This window comes from Vitis riparia, chromosome 4 (assembly GCF_004353265.1).
Source record: "Vitis riparia cultivar Riparia Gloire de Montpellier isolate 1030 chromosome 4, EGFV_Vit.rip_1.0, whole genome shotgun sequence".
Taxonomy (NCBI): domain Eukaryota; kingdom Viridiplantae; phylum Streptophyta; class Magnoliopsida; order Vitales; family Vitaceae; genus Vitis; species Vitis riparia.
The window spans coordinates 10,998,071-11,023,168 of NC_048434.1; the positions used below are offsets into that span (position 1 = coordinate 10,998,071).

The 25,098-nt window shown below is 30.0% G+C and overlaps 1 protein-coding gene across 1 annotated transcript; it reads left to right on the plus strand.

Annotated features, from left to right (window-relative positions):
* Positions 1–5,411: 5,411 nt before the first annotated feature.
* On the plus strand, positions 5,412–24,791 carry LOC117912075. Its single transcript, XM_034826534.1, has 11 exons — positions 5,412–5,738; positions 6,505–6,607; positions 8,769–8,782; positions 9,711–9,929; positions 10,186–10,257; positions 21,304–21,399; positions 21,773–21,811; positions 22,164–22,268; positions 23,181–23,349; positions 24,280–24,389; positions 24,496–24,791. The coding sequence occupies exons 1-11, from the start codon at positions 5,532–5,534 to the stop codon at positions 24,583–24,585; spliced, it is 1,224 nt and encodes a 407-aa protein (XP_034682425.1). The 5' UTR covers positions 5,412–5,531; the 3' UTR covers positions 24,586–24,791.
* Positions 24,792–25,098: the final 307 nt, after the last annotated feature.

The following is a 25,098-nucleotide window of genomic DNA, read 5'->3' on the forward strand; positions in this document are numbered from 1 at the left end:
AGTCGCTAGGAGAGTCAGCATGAGGAGATGATGGCTTACCTACATTCCGTGTTTCCACCTCCACCTCCTCAACCTTGATTTCATAGAGACCCCCTTCGTTTCTTTTTTATGTTGCCAAAAGGGAGAGAGATATTTAGGATTAGCTTATATCTAGGAGACTCACATGCATATCATTGTCATATCATTTATTTGGATTGACTTATAAGTTTATGTTTCGTGTACATTTGACTTTACTTATATATGATATGCTATCTATTTCATGACTTACACCATTTCCTATTGAAAATTCGCATGTCTTGATTATCTTTGTTTTAACATCATAAATTTTGATTGATATATCCATAATTGGTTTGAGGGGGAGACTTTTTTTCTTCTCCTAGATAACCAAGGTTTGTCATCATAAAAAATGGGGAGATTGTTAACCCAAGGGTTCTCCTAATTAGGATTTGATGATAACAAATCATGGTTAAATGACTAATTGGTTTGAATTGTAAAAAATTGCAGGTATAAATTTGAAAATTCATCAAATGACCAAATGGATAGAAGATCAAGACATTTGAAAGACTTTTAATCATAGAAAACAAATGTAAGATGAATGTATGGGTGCACTTAGGTTTTACATATCTTTTCATGCATCTTTGGAAAACTCAGTTTATTATTTAAAGTTATAATTTCATTAAAACCTGAGTTTTATCAAATGTACCTTAGGCAAAACATTTCAAAATTGGCATATTAATTTACCTAAAGACCTTGCCTAAGTGTTAGAAAAGAAAAGAATTGAAAAAGATAGGTTTTCGAGGCCAAAAGGCTAAATCGATCAAGACACTAGCCAACCAGCTCAACAGGCCAGGGAACCCATCCAATAGCCTTCCCTTCTCGGTCAAGGTATCCTCCTTCCTAGTCGAGGCAACGGTAACCTGCCAAAGCATTAAATGCTCCAACGGCTAGTGAATCGGTCAACCCCCAGCTCGACCGATTGAGGTTGTTTTTTGTTTTTCTTGACTCCCGATATTAGAAACTTATAAATTGAGAGCTCCATTTCATTTATGAGATAGAAAACACTTGCATTCAATTGTCTACCCACTTGTTCTAGCCTTCAAAGCTCTCATTTCTTTCTTGATGCATTAAATCTACACTTGCATATCCTTTAGTGCACCTTTGTGTTTCATCCTATCTTTGATTTGTATTTGAGTTATCATTAAGCTAGGTTGAGGGATTCATTCTTCTAAAAATTGAGTGTTAAAGCCTTCAAGTGAGTTAAATCTTAAAGAGGTTGTGTAAGAACCCATTGGAGTCGAAATCCAAGTGTAAAGGAGATTGGAAGCTTGGTTGAAGCTTCAAGTTAGTGGAACCCTCACTCGATTAGGAGATTGAGGAGAGTGGATGTATTCAAGAAAGTGTCGAACCACTATAAAATCCGAGTTTTCTTTCTCTAACTCTACCTCTTTATTTTTGCTTCTATTGTACTTGAATTTGTTGTGTTGAAAACGATTTTGGAAAACCCAATTCACCCCCCTCTTGGGTGTTTTTCTCATTTAAGTTTAGCCTTTATTTTCTCATATTGGATTTGTATTTTGTGGCCTCTTGACCTCATGGTTTTTACATTTGCAAAGTCTTTGAAAGACTTTGTAGATGGTTTTCCATATAAAATCATTATCTTTTGTGTGATTTATTTCTATTCTATAATTCTTAAAAAATAAAAAAAAAATAAAAAATAAAAACTTGGGCCAAAAATGGATTAATACCTATTCACTCCCTCTAGGTTGTTGAACAACCAATTTTCCAACACCTTGTCTTAGTAGAGAGAGGGACAAAATTTGGATTCATATCCAAAAGATAGAAAAAGATGGGGGAGAGAGATACCAAAAAATTATAAATTAGGGAGAGAGATACCAAATGGGGGAATGAATATGCAAATTGCGAAGAAATAGCTCGAACCCACGACCTCCCGCTAAATCAAGCTTTGATACCATGTTGAACAACCAAATTTCCTAAATGTTTAAACTTATAGGTTTTAGGTTCAATATGCATATCATGCTCTCTAACATAGGTATTTTATAAGCAAAATCTCAAACTTTCAAATTTTATAATAAACGAAAAAGAAAAAAATATAACAGAAAAAAAAAACCATAAAAGCAAATGACATCAATTATTCAAAGAGTCTCTATTGTTGCTTAAAGTTTCATTAGTCATGAAGTGTTGTTACAAACATTGTAGTGGGATTATGTCCATAAATTATTGTGTAAGTTAGACCATGAGGCATGTTTAGAATGCTTATGTTTAGTGGGAATCTAAGACTTAAGAAAGCCTCTAGATCCAATCATTCTCTTTTCAATTTGTTTAAAATTCTAATTTCAAATAAATAATTATCAAGGATAACACTAGAATATGTTGTGGGTGAGGGAAATGAGAAAAACAAGGTTTGTATTTTTATAGTTAAGAATGGTTTTTGGCATGTATTACCTTTTATCACTATCTAGGCACTATGGTTGAATTTGTTGATGTTCATCTTGGTTGGTTTGAGCCAAATGCATATCATCGAATTTGTATGCACCATCTTGCTAGCAACTTTATGACATGATTTTAAAAAAAATATTTGCAAAAACTTTTGTGTAAAGTAGGGTTTAAAACTATTGTGGAAAAGTTCAACGTGTATGTGGACACAAATGGCAGGATTAATCAAGATGTATTAAATTGGTTAAAGGTCATCACTTTTAAGAAATAGGCACTATTACATGATGGAAGTTGATATATGATATAATAACTAGAACATGTTAGAGTAGTAAATAGTGTCCTTAAAAGGGCATGGAGCTTACTTATTACTACATTGGTTAATTTGGCATTTCATTAGGTAATTAATAGTTACTTTGCTACAAGAGAACATTGTGTTAGTTGACTTACTTGAGGAAAAGAATACACTCCACATGTTGATGCTATGATTAATGCAAATGTGGTTTGGGCTAAATTTAAGGTCATTTTGTATAACCACTTTTAAGGACTATTTCATGTGAAGACTAGTAAAGATAGTAAAAAGAGCTCAAGCGATGGTTGAACATATCATTTTAATCTACATAAATGTGGATGCATAAGTGGGTAAAACACTAATATACAAATTCCCATGCAAACATATTCGAACATGTTGTTTTTGTTCAATTAATTTTAGATCATTTGTTCAACATTATTACACTACCTAGTTGTACTTTAGCACTTGGACTCCACTATTTGATCTCATATAAAATAAGTATGAGGGGCCTTTATATATCGGTCTACTTATTATGCCTTTGAGTCGATAAAATGTATGTCAAGTGGTTGACCTATATTTACTCATTTGCGTAATGAAATGGATGTTAGAGAAAGCAAAACCTCAATTATACATGGTTTGTGGAAACAAAGTAGTCACAATCATCATTATTATTAAAATAGGAATAGGGGTGATGGGGCTTCATAATGCGTACTTATCATTGATATTATATTGTTATGTAGAAGAAGATACATTGTTTTGTGTAATTAGTTTCATGACTATGAAGTAATATAATTGTAGCATGGACATTTTATTTCTTTTTTTACAAAGGCACAAGTTCGTAAATAATTTAATACTATTTAATATGTCAAAATAGGAATAAGTGTGAATTTAATTATGTAGATCACTTAAATAGAGAAAGATAGATGACTATAAATTTTTAATTTTTAATTTATTTAAAATAAAAGAAAAAAACACTTTATTTGGCATTAATATATATACAAAATCACATTATTGTAAAACATTTTAAATTATTTTCATTTATCGTACAACTATTTTCTTAATTTAATATTTCTTTTCTAATCGTTTAAAAACATGATTATTGATATAAAAAAATGCTTGAAATATAAAAATTTGAATTCCTAATTAAATTATGAGAAAATTAATATCAATATCAAATATGATATTTTAATAAAAAAAATATAAAATAAAAATTATAACCAAATATAAAAGTTATAACCATGGTCAAGTTAAGACAAACAAAAGGTAACACTACCATCAATGAGAATGAAAATTAAAAAATTAAAAAAAATATATAAATATTGAAATAGTATAACAAAGATAACTTTATTTTGTTTATATATGATAAAATTTACAAAATATATAAATATTTTATTATGTCTTAAATATAAGATATTTATCACTTAAAAATAAATAAAAATGAAAAACTCTAAATAACAAAATTATCAACGACCAAAATGTTTAAAAATAAGTTTTTTAAAAAAAATATTTTATGAAGAATACTTTTTAGATAATAAAATTAATTGGATGAAAAAAAAAATATTATATTTTAGTTGAGAGAAAGGTAACTTATATTTAAATATCATTAGGGTTATTGAAATCTTGTATTTAAATTAAGATAACTGAAAATTGACTTATATTTAAATATTATTAATTATATTATCTATATATTATTAAAAATATTTTTACAATTGTGTTATAATATATCAAAGTTTTATCCAAAATTTTCTTCTTCTTCTTCTTCTTCTTCTTCTTCTTTTTTCTAATCAATTTTCATCATTTTTAAAATTTTTAGAGGAATTAATTTCCACATATATGAGAAACGGGATATTTAATTGGGATTAGGATTATGTATATGGACTCTTTGTCTTTATAAAAAAAAACCAAAAGAGTTGATCCTGGTCTGACTCGGTTTTTGGTTGAGACAGGAAACTGTGTCACCCAACATAGTGCTGTCGGTTCCAGCTGCTAGCTATCCACTGCTGTATGTAGCTTATGATGGAAAACTCCTTATCCTTTTCCTGCGCATAGCCTCCCTTTGCCACTTAACTAGCTCGTGAAGGTGGAGGTGGATCGACCGCCAAAAGTGACCATGAACGTGCCTAACCCTCCTACCTTTAATCCCACCTTGCCATGGGGGAAAATAGAAAATTCCTGGACCTATATACTTTTTATGAAACTTATAATACACTGTTGAACATAAGACTTTTTGAAAGAATAAGACAAAAGTAGTATAAGTAGCCTTAGGTGAATTGCTAGAATTGGTAAGAAAAATAAGTGTGAATGGAGACATAAAAAAGTAGTAAAGTAATAGTTATATGGATGGAACCCATGACAATCAGCCAAGTGCGCAAGAGTGATGGCGGTGCAGTGCACATGGGCTGATGCCACTACCCCAAGTCCTAAGATAATTGAAACAAATGGCAAACTGATGAAAACTACCAGACAAACATACATGAAGGCAATGTGGGTTAAAGCATTGAAGGTTCACGGGTCATAGACTGATCATAGTTGTTTTTAGTCGTACATATAAAATAATATATATATTTATATTTATATATACTTGTACGCATACCAACAAAACCAGCAATCAACCACTCCTTGAAAATGAAATGACCCCACACCTTCACTAACAGTCACACCATACCATTCCAAAAGCTCTTGTATCTTATTTCTTCTCTCTCACATGCGCTAGAGCTAGTTCGCAGCACTAGTGTTTAGAGACGAAGAGGGTGTGGTTCTCCGGGTTCATTCACTGATTTAGTGCTCCATGTTGCAGTACATCTTCTTCTTCTTCTTGTTTTTGTTGGTGGGTAGTCGTGGGCGGCTTCAGACTGGTGTGAGTGCAGACATAGAAAGTGTGAAGGTGGGTAACATTTCAAAGGTGGAAGATGCAGTGTACTTCCATGTATATTATGGGCAGACATTCAAGGTCATTAAGAATGGGGTTGATGGCAAGAGCTATCTTCTCATCCAGGTATTCTCTCTTTCTTTCTTTCTTTCTATGTATCCATCCACATAGAATGGGGAATACCAACTTTGATTTTTTTTCTTTTCCCCCCTTGGAATCATTTTGGGGCCAAACACATGAAAAGAACTCATTGAATGGTAGCCACACACTGATGATTGAATTAGACTTGAAGGAAAATTGAAGAATTTGCCTTACAAATTCACAATAGCAGTGGATTTTCCTTTCTTAAAAAAGGTCCTTTTTTTAAGAGGATATTAATTATTATTCTATCACTTTTTTACTATACATAATAAGTTCACGGGTGCACAATGTCTATTTTTCAAGTACTATTGCCATTAGAGAGAAAAAAATGTGGTTATGAGCCCATAATTAAGTACTAGTCTGAACATGGTTCAGCCCAAAGCCCAAATCCTTTCTGGCTGTGAGCAAAACTTCCAAAAGTATGGGCCAGCCCAACAAAAGCCAAAAATTGATTGGTAATGAAAATGGGGTTTGCAGATTTGGCCTTGGTTGGATCTAACTAAAGCCTACTTAATGGTCAGTTGCGCCTTTATAGGCAACATGTGCGTTGCATCTTTTCTTTTGGGCTAGGTTGTTGAAATACACATTTTGGCCCAGAATTCAAAGTCACGTCGAATTCAATGAGACCAGCCCAGGTCCAAACCAAGCATGAACTCTTCATCATCATCATATATATATATATATATATATATATATATATATATATATATTTTCTGATTTATTTATTTATTTATTTATTTTGATGAATTAGGATAATTCAAGAATGGCAGCAAGGACAAAATACTGCACAGCAAGGATCAAATCATTTGTGATTCCCTTGTCCAACTACTCTGTTGATACAGAGTATTTTCCAGGTATGTAATCATATTATTGCCAATTATTCTTCTTGAAACGAAGCCTGCATTTGAGAGATTAATTTAGAGAGAATTAGAAATACTTTCAAAATATTTGGAAATATTTCCTTATAAAAATCAGTTGTTTAACAAACTTTAAAAATTTATTTTTAAAATTTTGAAAAAATCTCTTTTAAAATTTTAAAAATTATTCTATTTGAAAATAATTTAAAAAAAAAAAAACAACCATAGGAAAAGAGAAATTTAAAAAAAAAATTCCTATTTGTATTGTCTTTTACGTACGGCATTGGGCATACCTTAATTAGCTAAGAAAGAAATAGGATGCCCAAAATATAAGCCAAGTTATTGAGAGGATTATTCTTTGCTTGTGAATTGAATGTTTCCCACTCCCTCAAAGCCAAGAATGGAACCTCAAACACTTTACTCATGCTTATCTTTGCCTTTCGGAAAAAGCACACACACATGTCCATTTCCACCGGATGGATCCTCCCAATAATAATAATTGTAAGGGTTCCAACAACAACTATTATTCAGTGGAGGAGTGAAATATTAACATGATAGATTTAGATTATGTTTAGTATGGTGGATAAGGAATGAGATATGATAAGACAAAATACAATATGTTATATCTTATCATATATTCAATGAAATAGGATAAGACGTAAAATATATATATTTTATATATTATAAATTTATTTGTTATAAAATTCAAGTTATGGTTAAAAAAAAGAAATAAAAAAATATTTATAAAATAATATTAATATATATATATATATAAAATATTGTAATGCAATATGTTTTTTATTTTAAATATTAAAAAATAATAAAAATTTCATTTTACAAATTAAGTAGAAACACATTCTATTATATATATTACCTTAGGATATTATGCCCATCAAATTTAATATCCAAGGATATTCTATTCAATAAAAATTATATCCTAACATATACTATTTTATCTTCATTTTGTTTATTTTAATGCATATTACACACAAATATGAGAAAATTATTTTGATTTTTTTTTCTTTTAATCAAATATGATGTAAATGTTACTAAAATTTATGTAGCTTTGCATTCAAAATAACCAATAAACTATAAAAGATTAAGGTGGTATTTGTTTTTTGGCTGAATATTCAGCTAAAAATAACTTTTTGATATTAACCAACATAATAAAGTGAACTTATTACCAATAAGTTTAGTTTAATTATGTTAGTTGATGTCAATAAGTTACTTTTAACTGAATAGAAAAAGCCAAATATTTTGACTTTTTCTATTCAGCCAAAAAACAAACACCACCTAAGATGATGTTTGTTTTTTTGACTTTTTATTGAAAGCAATTTATTTTCAGAATTTAAGTTGTTTTTTTTTTTTTAATACTTAATAGAAATAAAATACTACAAAAACAAATAACATAATATTTAATACTATTAAACATTAAGGTTCTATTTAGAATTAAGTAAAAAAACAAACACCACTTAAGAATGTGTTTGATAGTGATTCTAAAAAGTGTTTCTTATATTTCTAATACTTGAAAAATAAAAATTTTTAAGTATTAGAAATGTTAGAAACATTTCCTAAAATTACTGTTAAATACACTCTAAGAGCTTGTTTGATAGTGATTCTAGAAAATGTTTTTAGTCTTTCTAATACTTGAAATTTTTTATCATTTAAATGTTAGAAATGATAGAAACGTTTTGGTAGTGATTCTAAAAAACATTTCTAGTATTTCTAACACTTAAATAATAAAAATTTCAAGGATTAGAAATGTTAAAAACGCTTCTTACCAAACGGGTTAAAAAATGTGTTTGGTAGTAATTATAAGATGCACTTTTAGCTTTTCTAATAATTGAAAATTTTTATTTTTCAAGTGTTAGAAGAGGTAAAAACGCTTCATAGAATCACTACCAAACAAATTTTAAGAGTGCGTTTAAAAGTGATTTTAGAAAGTATTTCTATTTTTCTAATAATTGAAAGATAAAAATTTGTAAGTGTTAAAAATATTAGAAGTGTTTCTTAGATCACAAAATATGAAACGGATTGACCAAAAACCAAGGCATGAGTAATAACATATGGCAATATTTCCCCCTTCTCTATTTTTTTTTTTTTTTTTTTTATCTTGTCTCACAATCTGTCTGTCTTTTGTTTTCTTTTTAAATTTCAGTTTCCTTCTTTGAGGTGAGCATCCTGGCTTTTGTAAGTTGAAATGTGGATAAAGGAGTTGGTTTGTATCCGCCCAATAGGGAGTTTGCAATGGTAAAAGGCTACTGTTTTCCGTTGGATTTATTGTCTGGATTCTTCAACAAGACACACCCCCTTTAGCTGTCTCATAATTTTGCTAACGCATGGTGTGTCTTGTTGATCAGGAATTGAGGCCTACAGGCTACAACTTCAAAACTGAACCATCACATTTTCAATTTTTAAAATTCAATCTGGCAAAACACAGCTCTAACCGTAACCCAAAACCCCCTTTTATCATCATCTTCTTGTTCTCCTTCTCCTTCTAGCTTCTTGTCTTGTTAACATTGAGCTTTCAGATGTGACCTTGTTCTTAAAAGTATCATGGAAGCATTTTTAAGAATTATTTTTTTAAATAATTTCTAAAAATCAGACAGAAGTTTTTTTTTTTTTCCTTTTTCTTTTAATGAAAAATCCCCTTATTTATTCCTATCTATTATTTTACTTTCTACTTTTTATTCTTAATATAAGTTCAGGTGACATGTGGATACACTTTTTATTTTTTATTTTTAAAAGGAAATTTTTTTATACAAAATATAGAAACTTTTACACCACCCTCTCTTTCTTTTTTTTCTTCTTTTTTTTCCAAAATTATAAAAAGTTAGGGAAGATAATTTTTATTTTCCTACTAAATTCTAACATTTTTGAAAAATTCATTTGAACTTTCTTGATAATTTATAGCAATTCTAAAAAAAAAAAAAAAATTGAAACAATTTAATGAATAGAAAATAAAATTGAATTTATTTATTTATTTTTGGCTCACTCTCCAAACATTCCCATGTGAAAATGAAATGGAATGACTTATTTCCTCAATGGGGTGCCCAAAATAAGGTGGCTTTACTTGTGTGTTTGTATGCAATTGGGACAGCTCTTGGGTTCAGTGGGGAACTTGAAGGGCATGACATCAGAGTCCGTGGCTTCAGAATGCGTCTTAAAATCATACGAACAAGGAGAAATCCATATAATCAGTAAGAGTGAGCCACAGCTGCTTCACCAATTTTCAGCTCATTTTATTAGCAACACTGATCAACCACAAGCCTGCAATTTTGCTTCTTTTCTTCCTTCCGAAGAGGACACTCCCCTCCAGGTATGCCTTCCTTTGAAAAATGACAACTCTTCTCCAATTTCTATTTTAGTTGAATCCTCTCTCTCTCTCTCTCTCTCTCTCTCTCTCACCCGTCCTCAATGTTTTCTAAACTCACCCTAAATTCAATTACTTGCTTCGTAAAGGCATCCTATTAGGGTTGGGTAGGGTACCAAAAGTAATAGTCCACACGTTGATAAATTACTTCAAAAAATTAATAATATGTGTGATCATTTATCCTTCATGTTATTAATGGCAGCGAGCTGAATGGATCAAATACTTGGGAGTTTTTTCAAACCTTGAGGTCAGAGCCAATGCAGTCTATGACTCGGTCAGTATGAAATTGATATTCAAATTAATATGAGGTTTTTTTTTCTTTTCTTTTTAATAACATTAAATACAATGCCATTAAAATTAAAAATAAATTTAAGTATTAAATTAAAATAATTAATTTATTCTTAATCTCAAATATTTTTTGTCATATTTGTCCACTTCTAATAATAGTATATTTTACATGACTCATTTTTATATTTGTGGTCATTTTATGTATCTACGGTACTTGACGTTGAACAAAATAAATAAAATTATTGCTTTAAATGAATAATAACAAAAAAAACATTGGTTAAAATGAATGAAGATAAATATTAGTTAAAACTAGTAATGATTAATATGTTAATTTCATGATTCAAAATAAATTTTAAATTAATTTTATTAAATAATCTTAATAAATATAGTAAAAATTACATAATAAATTTTAAATTAATAGCTTAAAAATAATTTAATTTAAAGTTAATTTTCATATTGAAGTGTTCTTCATTCGATATTCTGCTTTCTTCTTCTTTTCTTTCAAATAAGAATTCAAAAAGCATCCCAAACTACTTAAGAAACAAATGAAAGTAGAATGTCGAAATAAGAACACTTTAATTTGAAAATCAATAAGAACTTTGAAAAACTCTCTCAGTTAAATATGGAGAAGTCACAATGGTCTCGCTTAAAACTCAAATAACTAAGACAGAGCTTCCCAAAAGTTCATAAACTTTCAAAGAGGTTCTTTGAATGCATAGTAATAAACTTGATGCACAGTTAAATTTGAAATCTAAACTTTTATTCAAAATACAAAACATACAAGAACTTTGAAAATTTGAAACTTACAATCTTTGCAAAGAGCTTTACAACAGAATTTGAGAGCTTTCTTTAGTACAAGGCTATCACAGAGAGAAATCTCACTTGTTTTCTCTCTCTAAGTTTTTTCTAAAACTTTTGATGCCTTACAATGAGAAGAGAGAGCCTTTTATAAGCTCTTGGAAATGGATTTGAAATCCTTTGAAGTAAGCGGAATTGAAAAACTTTCGAATCCATCGAAAATTGTTTGTCTTCTTGTGCATGTGTCTTTGAATTTAAAGGCGGTTTTGAAGCCCACTGTTTTGATCCACTAATTTTAAGAGTGGTTTTGATGAGTCATCAGTAGCCCACCCGGATTTGAAAATTTTGAAGTCCTTAGGGGGTCATCACCAGTTTCCACAGGCCTTGAGGTCTTTGAGGAATCTGAGGTCCTTTGAGAGCTTGCCACGATAGCCAAAATCTCTACAAAAAAGACCCCAAGCATTGTTGCGGATAATGTTTTTGACACGTAAGCCAAGTTGTTTCTTTTGAAGAGCTTTGAAGATGGAGTTTGAAGGAGGCTTGGATGCATCAATCCAAGGGTGTATACGGAAGTCCGTAACACATGTTTTCAATTTCAAAATTGAAAACTGACAAAATAGCTTTTGAATCAATTTGATTTTTTTTTTTTTTTGAATCCCCTTATTCAGAGACTTTTGAAATTTTTGAAATTGATTCAAAATCTATTTTGTCGGTTTTCGATTTTGAAATTGAATTTATCAAAGGTGATTAAAACATTCTTCCTGGTTTTTTATCACGTGAGTTTCTACGGGGAAAATGAGCTCTCAAAAGCCCAAATCCAATTCAAAAACTACAAAAGTCTCTTATGCAATGCCTACAGTTAAACAAGAAAAGCCCAATACTTAAACCTAAAATAGATTCCAAGTTCTTGGAACTATTCCTTCAAACCAGACCAAACCAACATTTGCCCAAACGACCTCTTCCAATCAAAATCAACAATATGTGGCTAAGACCCATATTATGAAGGTACAAATTCTTGAACCTTATCATCTTTCATACTTTGGGAAACTAGATATTTCAAAAATCTTTCCTCATGGGAAATATTTTCTTCAAAACAACTTGGAAAAAACTCGTAAGTTTTATGAGTTTATTATAGTTGACACATATTCTGTAGAAAATTTTCATATTAAAAATCAAACTTTTAGAAATATTTGTTATTCAAAATGCAAGATTTGCAAAGTTCTTTCTTCAAAAGTGTGGGGTCAATCTCCTGATACTCACAAAATGTTTTCTCAAAACTTTAGGCCAAAGTCATATGATTACTATGATTATATTAATGCTTGGTACTATATCTTTTTCTTTTGCCCCTTTGATTATTCTTGGTTTTTTATTTATTGGGGAGATGAAATCAAAACTCAAAATGATTTTCCAAATTGGTTCCAAGATGGTTATTTTTTGGGGCCATTAAGGACATATTCTGTCCTCAAATTCTTGAAGGATATAATTACTTCATTGAGCATGGAAGTTATTTGATTCTGAATCCTTGTTCAAAAGTATTATTCTTCCTTTCAAGATTTCAAATTCCTTGGATTCTCTGTTGGGATTTTATTTTCTCATTGATGATTCCATCCCATTTTCCCGCGCATTTGGCAGGGGAATTCAAAGTCAAATGGTGGTCGAATCCTTCGACTACACAACAAATTTCTCATATCTGTCAATGGATATCTTCAAAAAATTCTCCTTCAAAACCAAGTCCTTTAAAGACTACTCTTCCAATTCCAACTGATGCTTTCTTGTTATCACGAACTTCTTTTCCTTCAGATAAAGAATTCAAAAAGCATCTCAAACTACTTAAGAAAAAAGCTTTAAAGACTTTTCTGGATTTGATGAAGATGTTGCATTCTCTGTCTTTTTAGGGGATGTTAATAAAGACATGTGTTACGGACTTCCGTATACACCCTTGGATTGATGCATCCACGCCTCCTTCAAACTCCGTCTTCAAAGCTCTTTGAAAAAGACAGCTTGGCTTACATGTCAAAAACATTATCCACAACAATGCTTGGGATGATATTTTCTGTAGAGATTTTGACTATCATGGCAAGCTCTCAAAGAACCTTAGATTCCTCAAAGACCTCAAGGCCCATGGAAACTGGTAATGACCCCCTACAAACTTAAAAATTTTCAAATCCGAGTGGGCTGTTGATGACTCATCAAAACCACTCTTAAAATCAGTGGATCAAAATGGTGGGCTTCAAAACTGCCTTCAAATTCAAAGACACCTGCACAAGAAGACAAACAACTTTCGGTGGATTCAAAAGTTTTTCAATTCCATGCACTTCAAAGGATTTCAAATCCGTCTCCAAGAGCTTATAAAAGGCTCACTCTTCTTATTGTAAGACATCGAAAGTTTTAGAAAAAACTTAGAGAGAGAAAACAAGTGAGATTTCTCTCTATGATAGCCTTGTACTTAAGAAAGCTCTCAAATTCTATTGTAAAGCTCTCTGCAAAGATTGTAAGTTTCAAAATTTCAAAGTTCTTGTATATTTTGTATTTTGAATGAAAGTTTATATTTCAAATTTAACTATGCATCAAGTTTATTACTATACATTCAAAGAACCTCTTTGAAAGTTTATGAACTTTCGAGAAGCTCTGTCTTAGTTATCCGGGTTTTAAGAGAGACCATTGTGACTCCTCCAGATTTAACTAGGAGATTTCTTCAAAGTTCTTATTGATTTTCATATTGAAGTGTTCTTCTTTCGACTTTCTGCTCTCATCTGTTGATCCTATTGTATTTGGTATCCAAGCCAAAAATAGTTATTTTCAAATTTAATTTGTCATTTCATTTTATGATTATTTGCTTAAATCTCAATTGCTTAGTGTTGGTCAACCCTTGTATCCGTTGGTAAGCCGTTATAACCATGGTGGCGTTTAGGTGTTCCCGGTGGTGGTACCACTAAGTTGCCCAGGATTTGAACAAAGAAACCATAGGACAAAAATGTCAAATTTGTTTGGAAATCTTTATAGAAGTAGCTCTCATAGTAATATGAGTAGAATGGAACATCATCTCAAGATGTTAGAAGAAAATACTTCAAAATTTGATAATCAATTGAATGTAACAATTGATACTTTGGAACAATATATCAAAAATTAGGACATGCCCAAACAAAATATCAAAGATATTTATCAAATAGAAACTTTCAAATTTATATCAACGTATAAAATCAAGGTGTCGGAAAACACATTCTATAGGATCGGAAACTGAAACTATAGAACTCCTTAACCTTAGAGACATCAAACAATTAAGAGATCAAGCTTACAAAATCCTCCATATATGAGCCATACAGGTGGCAGACAAACCCTTAACCTGAATTGGGTTAAACAAGCCAATTTGTGTTTGCCTTAAAGATGCGATACACAATAACTTCGATGATTCCTTGTTAGGAGTCATGGAATCAAACATAGCACATGGCCTTGTTTATTTCAACCGTCTTCTAGACCTAGAGTTAAGTTGTATAAATGATATGTCTATACATAAAGCTCTAACTTTAAATGTTTAAACCAAGGGTTATGATATGGACCTTAGAGCAAAAAACATTCTTATAGTATATAGAATATATTATAAGGTCAGGACCACTTCAGTAAATGTTAAATGTTTATTGAAGTCTCCAAAAGGGAAAACCCTTTTATTCCAAGCCAATAAGAAACATTCCTCAGTTATGACCCTTGAAGAGATCCCTTGGGAATCTCTAACTCATTCAAATACTTGGAATTTCACCCAACTAGCCCTTCCAAAGCCTATTCAAAATAGGAAACCTCTCTTTATCATGCAAGATGATAAAGGGAATGTCACCATTCAATTTCCAAAAAGAGAATAAAGAAAGAGTAGTAGAATCTCTACTCAAGGAAGTAGAACTTCCTCTCCTCCTAGACAATCTTTTGATATAAATTCTCGAAGAACTTCAGTCAAATTAGACAATGTTGACTTCACTCCTAACATTCCTCAACCCAGGTATGTTACACAGGAGTCACCTCCAACCTCTCCAACCCCTTCCCAAATGGTGTCGAACGAACCAAACCAGTTAATGGTTATAGATAGAACCGAACCCTTTCAAATAGATAAGGAATACCTTAGCAAAGAGATGCACCTTTCAAAACATGATTTAAAGAGAAAATGGTTTTTCTCTACCAAACTCACTACTCAAACTAGACATGAGTTTAGAGATGAATGGTATAAGTGTATGGAAAGAAATAGGATAGATATTCCTATGTTCACATGCCTTGAAATGTATGCCTCAAATAACAATATTGACTACCCTTTCCTAGAAGTCAATATGTTTCAAAAAGGAAAATTTTGGAAAATTACGTCCAACAAACCAATAGTTTCAAATCATCCTCTTTTAGAAGAAGTCCATATAACTGTTCAAAATACTGAAATAATAGTCTCTCCGTTCAAAACAATAAATCCCAAAGATAGTGAAGGGCGAACAACAACCTTAAAAGATTGTAAAAACCTTCAACAACAAAATAATTTTACAAATCAAATTCTAGGAACTCTCTTATTTCAACTTGATAGGATTTAAGACAAACCAGAAGACCATAAAATATCTCGTCAAATAGTTACTCATCACTTTTTAAATAGACATCTAGATAAGAATCGTCCAATTTTCAAACCCGCGAAAGTAAGGAATATGACACTTAACCTCTTAAACAATAATAATGATTTAATTCAAACTTTAACAAAGAAAATTGAACAATTAGATCTTTCAAACAAAGCGTCAACCTCAAATACAAAGTCTGTTAATGTTATAACATAAATTACTCTAGCAAATGTGGATCAAATACAAACTATATTTTAAGAATAGGACCCTTAAATAAATAGAATTGCTCATAACTTCAAATAGCAAACCAAAACTAGGAATTATTATCCTAGACCAACTTCTCCTGATCTTCAATATGAAAAAAGAAGCCAAATAGTCCAATCAAAGTATGATGGAGATGACATCTATGAATGGAATATAGATGGAGTAAGTGATCATCAAGTCTTGAATATTCTTCAAGAAATGATCATGGCCTCTATAGCCTATAAATCTAGAGAAAACTCTGACCACAGGATTTGTGTACACCTAATAGCAAGATTTATAGGCCAGCTCAAAGGATGGTAGGACAATGCTCTCACTAAAAAAGAAAAAAAATCTTTATTCAAACCAACTTAGATAAAAGTGGAAACCAAAATTTGGTTCATACCTTAGTTTTCGTTGTAACCAAACATTTCCTTGGAGATCCAATTGCTTTCCAAGCTCGTACCTCAAAAATCCTTCAAAACATCAGATATAGAAAATTGAGCGACTATAGATGGTATAAAGAGGTATACTTTGCTAAAGTCCACTCAAGAACTGATGTCAACCAACCCTATTGTAAAGAAAGATTCCTTAATCGGTTACCAAAATCCTTTAGTCAAAGAGTTCAAATGAGAATCAAATAGATGTACAATGGTATTATCCCTTATGATTCCTTGACCTATGGTCAATTAGCAAACTTCGTTAGTCAAGAAGTATAAAATCTTTGTTCCTTGATCAAGGTTAATGCTACCCTAAAAAAAGATCTTAGAACATCAAAGAAAGAGTTAGGATTATTCTGTGTTCAATATGGGTATGATAATCCTCTGTTTCCTCCAACCAAACAGGAAAAATACTATAGACCTAAGAAGAAAAGGTTAAATAAAAAATATTCAAACTTCAAAGAAGAATCCTTTTATAGGAAACCTAAACACAAGAAACACTCAAATAAAAAATATCAAAATTTTCTTTCAAAAATTAAATAGATAAAGAAGATATGAAATGTTTCAAATGTGGCAAAAAATGGCATATTGCTCCAAATTGCAAAATCAAAGAAATAATTACAGATTTAGATACAGGAAAACGCATAAAACAACAAATGATTAACTTAATCAAAACAAAGTCATAGTCAGAGTCATCTAGTGACGATCAACTTCTTCTGATTGAAGAAAGTTCTTCAAATGAGTATTCTCAATCATCTTGTGATTGTTTAGAAAATTGTATGTCATATCAAACAAGTTAATGTAATAACTAGTGATCAAAATTCCTAATAGAACTAATTGAAAAAAATTCCTGACCAAAGTCTTCAAAAAGAATATTTCAAAAAATATTTAGAAATCCAAAAACAAAGTAATGAAAGAAATCTAGAAAATACAAATCAATACAACCTAAAAATTGTGTTAGATTAGTTTTCTAAGCAACCCAAACCTATAGGGATTCAAGACCTTCAAAATGAGATAAGCCAAATAAAATTTCAAATCAATACCATGTTAATTCAAAATCAAGATTTAGAAACAAGACTAAAAGTCTTAGAACAAGGAAAAATTCAAACTTCAGAAAATACAGAAGATAAACAATTAGAAGAAGGATAATCTTCTCAATTGTTTGCAAATACTATAACTAAAATGATAACTCAAAAATGGCACATCAAAGTAAAACTTTTTATCAAACTTGATTTTTCAAAAGAATTTGTTACATTAGTTGATTCTAGTGTTGATATAAATTGGGTATAGGAAGGATTAATCCCTACTGTATACTTTGAAAAAAAAATTCAAGGTGTTGTTAGTGCAAACACTAAACCTTTACAGATAGATTTCAAAATTTCAAATGTTCATATTTGTAATAAGAATATTTGTTTCAAGACTTCTCTTTTACTTGTCAAAGACATAAATAAAGAGATAATCTTAGGAATACCCTTCCTTGCTCTACTCTATACTTTTAGAGTAGATGAAGAAGGACTCAAAACAATTTATAAAGGTCAAGAAGTTTGTTTCAAATTTATTAGCTCTTTAAAAATGAAAGAATTAAATATTCTTGAAGATAATGAAGTAAATCTAATTCAAAAGAAGAAACCACATATCAAATTTATAAGCAAATAATTATATTACAAAAGAATGGAAGAAAATATTTTACAAAAGGATATTCAAACAGGAATTGAAAAAATTAAAAATAAAATTGAAACAAATTTATGTTCTTCTGTTCCCAATGCCTTTTCGAATATAAAGCAACATAAAGTTTCCTTGCCATATATTGTTGGAATTGATGACAATCAAATTGCCACTAAAGCAAGACCAATTCAAATGAATGCTCAATTACTTGAGCATTGCAAATAGGAAATAAAAGATTTACTTGATAAAAATCTTATTAGAAAAAGTCACTCTCCTTGGACTTGTGTCGCTTTCTATGTTAAAAAAACTTCACAAATTGAAAGAGGTGTTCCTAGACTTATTGTTAATTACAAGTCTTTCAATAAGGTTCTCAAATGGATAAGGTATCCAATACCTAATAAGAGAGACCTTATAGGACATCTCTATAATGCTTCAATTTTCTCAAATTTGCTAACCCATTAAGGAATCTTTCTTTCTAATAGGGTTGGTTGACATTAGTTCTTGAGTAGATTTTAGAAAAGTATACCTCTTTATACCATCTATAGTCGCTCAATTTTCTACATCTGATGTTTGGAAGGATTTCTGAGGTATGAGCTTGGAAAACAATTGGATCTCTCAGGAAATGTTTGGTTATAGTGAAAACTAAGGTGTGAACTGAATTTTGGTTTCCACTTTCATCTAAGCTGGTTTGAATAAAGGTTGTTTCTTCTTTAGTAAGAGCATTGTCCCACCATTCTTTTAGCTGGCCTGTGAATCCTGCCATCAGGTGTACACAGATCATGTGGTTAGAGTTTCCTCTAGGTTTATTGGTTATAGAGGCCATGATCATTTCTTGAAGAATATTCAAGACTTGATGATCACTTACTCCATCTATGTTCCATTCATAGATGCCATCTCCATCATACTTTGATTGGACTATTTGGCTTCTTTTTTCATATTGAAGATCAGGAGGAGTTGGTTTAAGATAACAATTCATAGTTTTGGTTTGCTGTTTAAAGTTATGAGCAATCCTATTTATTTGAGGGTCATGTTCCTCAAATATAGTTTGTATTTGATCCACATTTGTTGGAGCGATTTCTGTTATAACATTAACAGACTTTGTATTTGAGGTTGACGCTTTGTTTGAAAAATCTAATTGTTCAATTTTCTTTGTTAAAGTTTGAATTAAATCATTATTATTGTTTGAGGGATTAAGTGTCATATTCCTTACTTCCACGGGTTTGAAAATTAGACGATTCTTATCTAGATGTCTATCTAAAAAGTGAGGAGTAATGATTTGACGAGATATTTGATGGTATTCTAGTTTGTCTTCGATCCTATCAAGTTAAGAGGAGAGAGTTCCTAGAATTTGATTTGTAAAATTATTTTATTGTTGAAGGTTTTTTATAGTCTTTTAAGGTTGTTGTTCGTCCTTCATTATCTTTGAGATTTATTGTTTTGAACGAAGAGGCTATTATTTCAGTATTTTGAGCAATTATATGGACTTCTTCTAAAGGAAGATGATTTGAAACTATTGTTTTGTTGGACATAGTTTTCCAAATTTGTCATTTTTGAAACATATTGACTTCTAGGAAAGGGTAGTCAATATTGTTATTTGAGGCATACATACATTTCAAGGTATGTGAACATAGGAATATCTATCCTATTTCTTTCCATACACTTATACTATTCATCTCTAAACTCATGTCTAGTTTGAGTAGTGAGTTTGGTAGAGAAGAACCATTTTCTCTTTAAATCATGTTTTGGAAGGCACATCTCTTTGCTAAGGTATTCCTTATCTATTTGAAAGGGTTTGGTACTATGTATAACCATTAATTAGTTTGGTTCATCCTACATCATTCGAGAAGGGATTGGAGAGGTTGGAGGTGACTCCTGTGTAACATACATGGGTTAAGGAATGTTAGGAGTGAAGTTAACATTGTCTAATTTGACTAAAGATCTTTGAGAATTTATCTCAAAATATTGTCTAGGAGGAGAGGAAGTTATACTTTCTTGAGTAGAGATTCTACTACTCGTTCCTTCTTCTCTTTTTGGAAATTGAATGGTGACATTCCCTTTATCATCTTGCATGATAAAGAGAGGTTTCCTATTTTGAATAGGTTTTGGAAGGGCTAGCTGGGTGAAATTCCAAGTATTTGAATGAGTTAGAGATTCCCAAGGGATCTCTTCAGGGGTCATAATTGAGGAATGTTCCTCATTGGCTTGGAATAAAAGGGTTTTCCCTTTTGGAGACTTCAATAAACATTTAGCATTTAGTGAAGTGATCATGGCCTTATAGTATATTCTATATACTATAAGAATGTTTTTTGCTCTAAGGTTCATATCATAACCCTTGGTTTGAACATTTAAAGTTAGAGCTTTATGAATAAAAATAAACTTTAGTTAAAATTAATGAAGATAAATATTAGTTAAAGCTAGTAATGATTAATATGTTAATTTCATGATTTAAAATAAATTTTAAATTAAATTTATTAAACAATCTTAATAAATATAGTAAAAATTAAATAATAAATTTTTAATTAATAACTTAAAAATAATTTAATTTAAAGTTAATTTAAGTCATTAAGTAATAATTATTAAATTTGACCAAATGTTATATAAAAGTTTTAAGATCAAATTATGATTTTTAATATTTTAGTGTAAACATACACAAACTTAGTGGGTATTTAGTACATTAATATAATAACTTAAGGTGACTTAATAACTTAATGTAACTTATTAAGTATCTTTGGTAAAATAAATTAATGATATGACTTACAGTAAAAGAACAACTTTAAGTAATAAGTAAAACCAAATAATTTATTTTTAAGTCTATATCTTTATTTTATCATTTTACCCAATTTGTCTTAATTACTTGCATGATCTCCTTTACTACTCCACACCTCCACTATTAATTTGAGCTCATTTACCCTAATTATAATTTATAAATATAAATATGTCAATTTGATTATTTAAAATATATTTTAAGTTAATTTTATCAAATAACCTTAATACTTAAAATAAGAATTAAGTAATAAGTTTTAAGTTAACAACTTAAATATAATTTAACTTAAAAAGTAATAAGTATTAATTTTACCAAACACCTTTAGTCACGATAATAAGGACATGTCTGAATCATGAGTTTCCTTTTCTCGTAAATATTTAATTAATGAAGAGAGGTCCATTGTATGCATGCTAATTAAATAAATGAGTTAAGGCGTTTATAAATTTATTATATTTTATTATTTATTTTGCAGGTTCTTGGCTCATTCATTTGGTTTATTTATAAGATTTTACTTAGAAATTTATAGTAATTTATGATTCATTTTGCAGGTTAAAGAAAACTATATGTGCTTGACTAAAGTTGCTGCAAACAAGAGTGCTGCAGCATCATTCAAGCCAATAGTTGCATGGATGAATTATAACGATGTTAGTATGGCAAATATTAAACAACCATTTAGAAAATATTATCTAATCATTTCTTTTCTCATATGTTGTTAGATCATGTTTGGTGCAACAAACCTTTGACAAAAGGAAAAATAAAGACTAAAACTTTATTTAGATATCCATGAGAAATTAAGTTGAGGGCAACAAATAAATTAAATTTTTAAGTATGTATTTTTTCCAAACCTATTGTTATCAATAGGTTCAATTTAATTATATTGGTTGATATCAACAAGTTATTTTTAACTTAATAAAAAAAGATAAATATTTTGACTTTTTCTATTCAGCTAAAAAATAAATACCATTTACAAATGTGATTTATTGTATTACTCATTACATCTTACTTTCTTCTTTGTAGGGTGTCTGGTCTTTTACAAAGGACACATACAAGCTAAAGGTAAGAAATTAATTTTGAAATGGATATGAATGTGTTGGATTCAAGGAATGAAAATATCAGTAATATGGTATCCAACTATTTTTTTCCTTTTTAAATAAAGGAACACTATAAATTCATAATTTATTTTTGCTAATTGATTTTTCAAGTGCTTATTAAGGTGGCAAGCTTTAAAAAGGGGGAAAAAAAAATACAAATATGAATAATAAAAAAAATTATATTATAAGATCCGAGAAGTCACGCTTCTCATTCCTTGCAGCAAACGAGATAAAATCCTTTAACTTTGCTAATTGATTTTCCAATTTCCTTTTTTGGTTTCATTGATTTAGTTATATTTTGCTAAACTTGGGAACAGTATGTGGAAGATGCAGGTGGGGAGAATGTGGATGGCTCCATCAACAAAATTACCTATAACATTTCTAATCCTGATGATTTGGACGAACTGCATGCCATATTATGTGTAAGTTCAATTAAAGAAATCATTAGATTATATACACATAGATATGAAACATATATAAATTTCATAAATGCATCATTACACGTACATTCTCTCATACAAGATATTCTTTATGCATATTAGGAGTTGAAAATAGGTCATTGATAAATGAATTTGAGTTTGGAGAGTAATTTTAGGAGGGTTAGAAGCATTTCCTAATGTTTTGACACCCTTTGCTTATAATGATCAAGGATTTGACAAAATTTCAAAAATTACTTTTAAAAATCTAAAAAATCACTTGAAATGATTCTTTTATCAGTACGTTTTACTTAAAGTGTAACACATTATTTAAAACGTAGTCATAAGTACTTCTGATTTATATCTTAATAATATATGCATGATTCTCTAGAAATTAAAGTATATATAATCGAAGTGTTAACGATAAAAGCACCATACCATAAAAGTGCCAAGTGAACCTTGGTTATTTATCTAGATTTTTTTTAGATGAATGTCACCATAATAGATCTTTTTAGATAAATTGCAGTACTTATAATTTTTAAACAATATTTGGTAAGTTGGAACTCTTGATTTAGAACTCATTTGATAGTGATTTTAGGAAACGCTTCTAACATTTTTAACACTTGAAAATTTTATTATTCAAGTGTTAGAAAGAATATAAACATTTTCTAGAATCACTACCAAATGCACTATAAATTTTATTATGCTTTAAGTACAAGTACTTTAGGAATTTAATAGAACCTATAACAATCACAATTCATACAAGTAGAGATGTTAGGGTTTTGTCACAAAAATGATAACCTTATCATTTATGCTTTCTTTTTACTCCAAGAAGATGGAGGGTAAGAAATATATTGTTTCCCTAATGTTGTTCTTTTTGTAGAAATAGTCTTGATCAAATTTCACATCTGTATGCAGTCAACTGTGGATGTGGTGATTGATGAAAGTTACACTTCTGATCCTGTGGGCTACAATGTCTCCACCTTTCTCCAAACTATAAATGTTGAAGAGTACTCTTGTTTCACTTTTCTCACAAACAAAAGCTTATGGAGATACGATAAAAGAATCCAAAACTCAACCACACTAGGTAAGTCCTTTGACATCATGCATGCTTAATCATTTTCACTACATTCATTACTTCTAACCATTAGAGTAATTATATATTTTCGAGATCAATTATATATCTACTGTCTTTACTAATGTCTTTCATGCATTTAGAAAAATGGTAGGGTATTGGTTTAATTTTAGGATATGTTTGTTGAACTACCAATTTTTTTAAAAGTTTAAGTTTGTAGGATTTGAGCTCAATATGTATATCATACTCCTTAACACCTTCTTTCACATGGAGAGAGGGACAATTTTGGATTTATATCCAATAGATTTTCCTAAAAGCTTCAACTTGCAGGATTTTGGCTCAACAGGCTTATCATGTTCCTCAACACCTTTCTTCACATGGGAAGAAAGATAGATTTGGATTCATATTCAATAGATAGAGACAGATAGAACTTTGAATTTATATCTAATAAATAAATAAGGGAAATGCAAATTGCAGAGAAGGGGCTCAAACCTATGACTTCTTGTCAAACTAAACTATAATACCATGTTAAACTACTAATTTTCTTAAAAGATTAAACTTACAGGGTTTGGGCTCAATTAATGGAGATGAATTCCAAATGTAAAAGATAGATCAAAATCTTGGTAGATTAGGTTTTGATTTTGATGATAACAATTTTTTTTTTTTTTTTTAAACAGTCAAAACACAATAATGAATGAATTATCAATCTCTATTTTAGTATTTCAAATATGTATGAATTTATTTTAGAATAAAAAAGAATAACAATAATCTTTGCTTCGTTTCAATTTATTTATTCACACCACTTCAAAGAAAAATGTGTTTTTGTTCATCATTTTTCTTTTTTATACTACCATGGTCTTGGTATTGTTTTAATTAAGCTCTAGAGATGATGGTTGTATTAATTTTTCTGTGCTTTCTTTTTGTATAATTCTCCCATTTCAGACTGGTTTGATGGAGCCATTTCGCAGCCTCAACTAGTTTTAGCAGATCTAGTTGAAGCTTTGTTTCCAACAGGAAGTTATACAACAACATACCTGAGGAATCTTGCAAAGGTTCGATTGCTCTATATACCATCTTTAATTGAAACTCTATACATACAAAAGTTTATTTATACATATAGGTATATAGTACTAATTAATTTTCTATTTGACTATGCAGGAAGAAGGTGTCATTAATATCAAATCTGAGATGTGTGACAGAGATAGTTCCACTGCTATGGAACCCACAATTCTAGCTTGCCAATTATAATATTTTTTATTATTGATTTGTCTAAAATTTATAGAAAAGGTTTGAATTTTTTTTTCTTCTGATTTTCAGGTTAATTACTATATATATGTGTGTGTAATCGGCATTTTGTCATGCTCTTTGGGATGTTTCATTTTTTTTTTCTTTTTTGGATTTAATCATACATTTATCAATCATTTTCAAGCTATAATCTATATATTGTTGACATATACCTCTTATAAATACTAATTAAGCCTATTCAATCAATGTGGGCAATAGATTTTAGACTTGTGTGGCGTAGTTTCATTTTGAATGACATTTTTGGTTTAAAGAAAAAACAACTTTCATTTCAAAATTAGAAGGAATAAGACTTTTGAAGAGGCTTTAATTTAATTGTAACTCATCATAAGCCAATTTCTTCCTTCAAATTTAAGGATTTAGGGTGCGGATGCCTCTTTTGATTTAGCCACTCCAATTCAAATTTTACGTTTTCAAAGAATTTCCAATATTATACAAGTTTGTCTCGACAAAATCCTA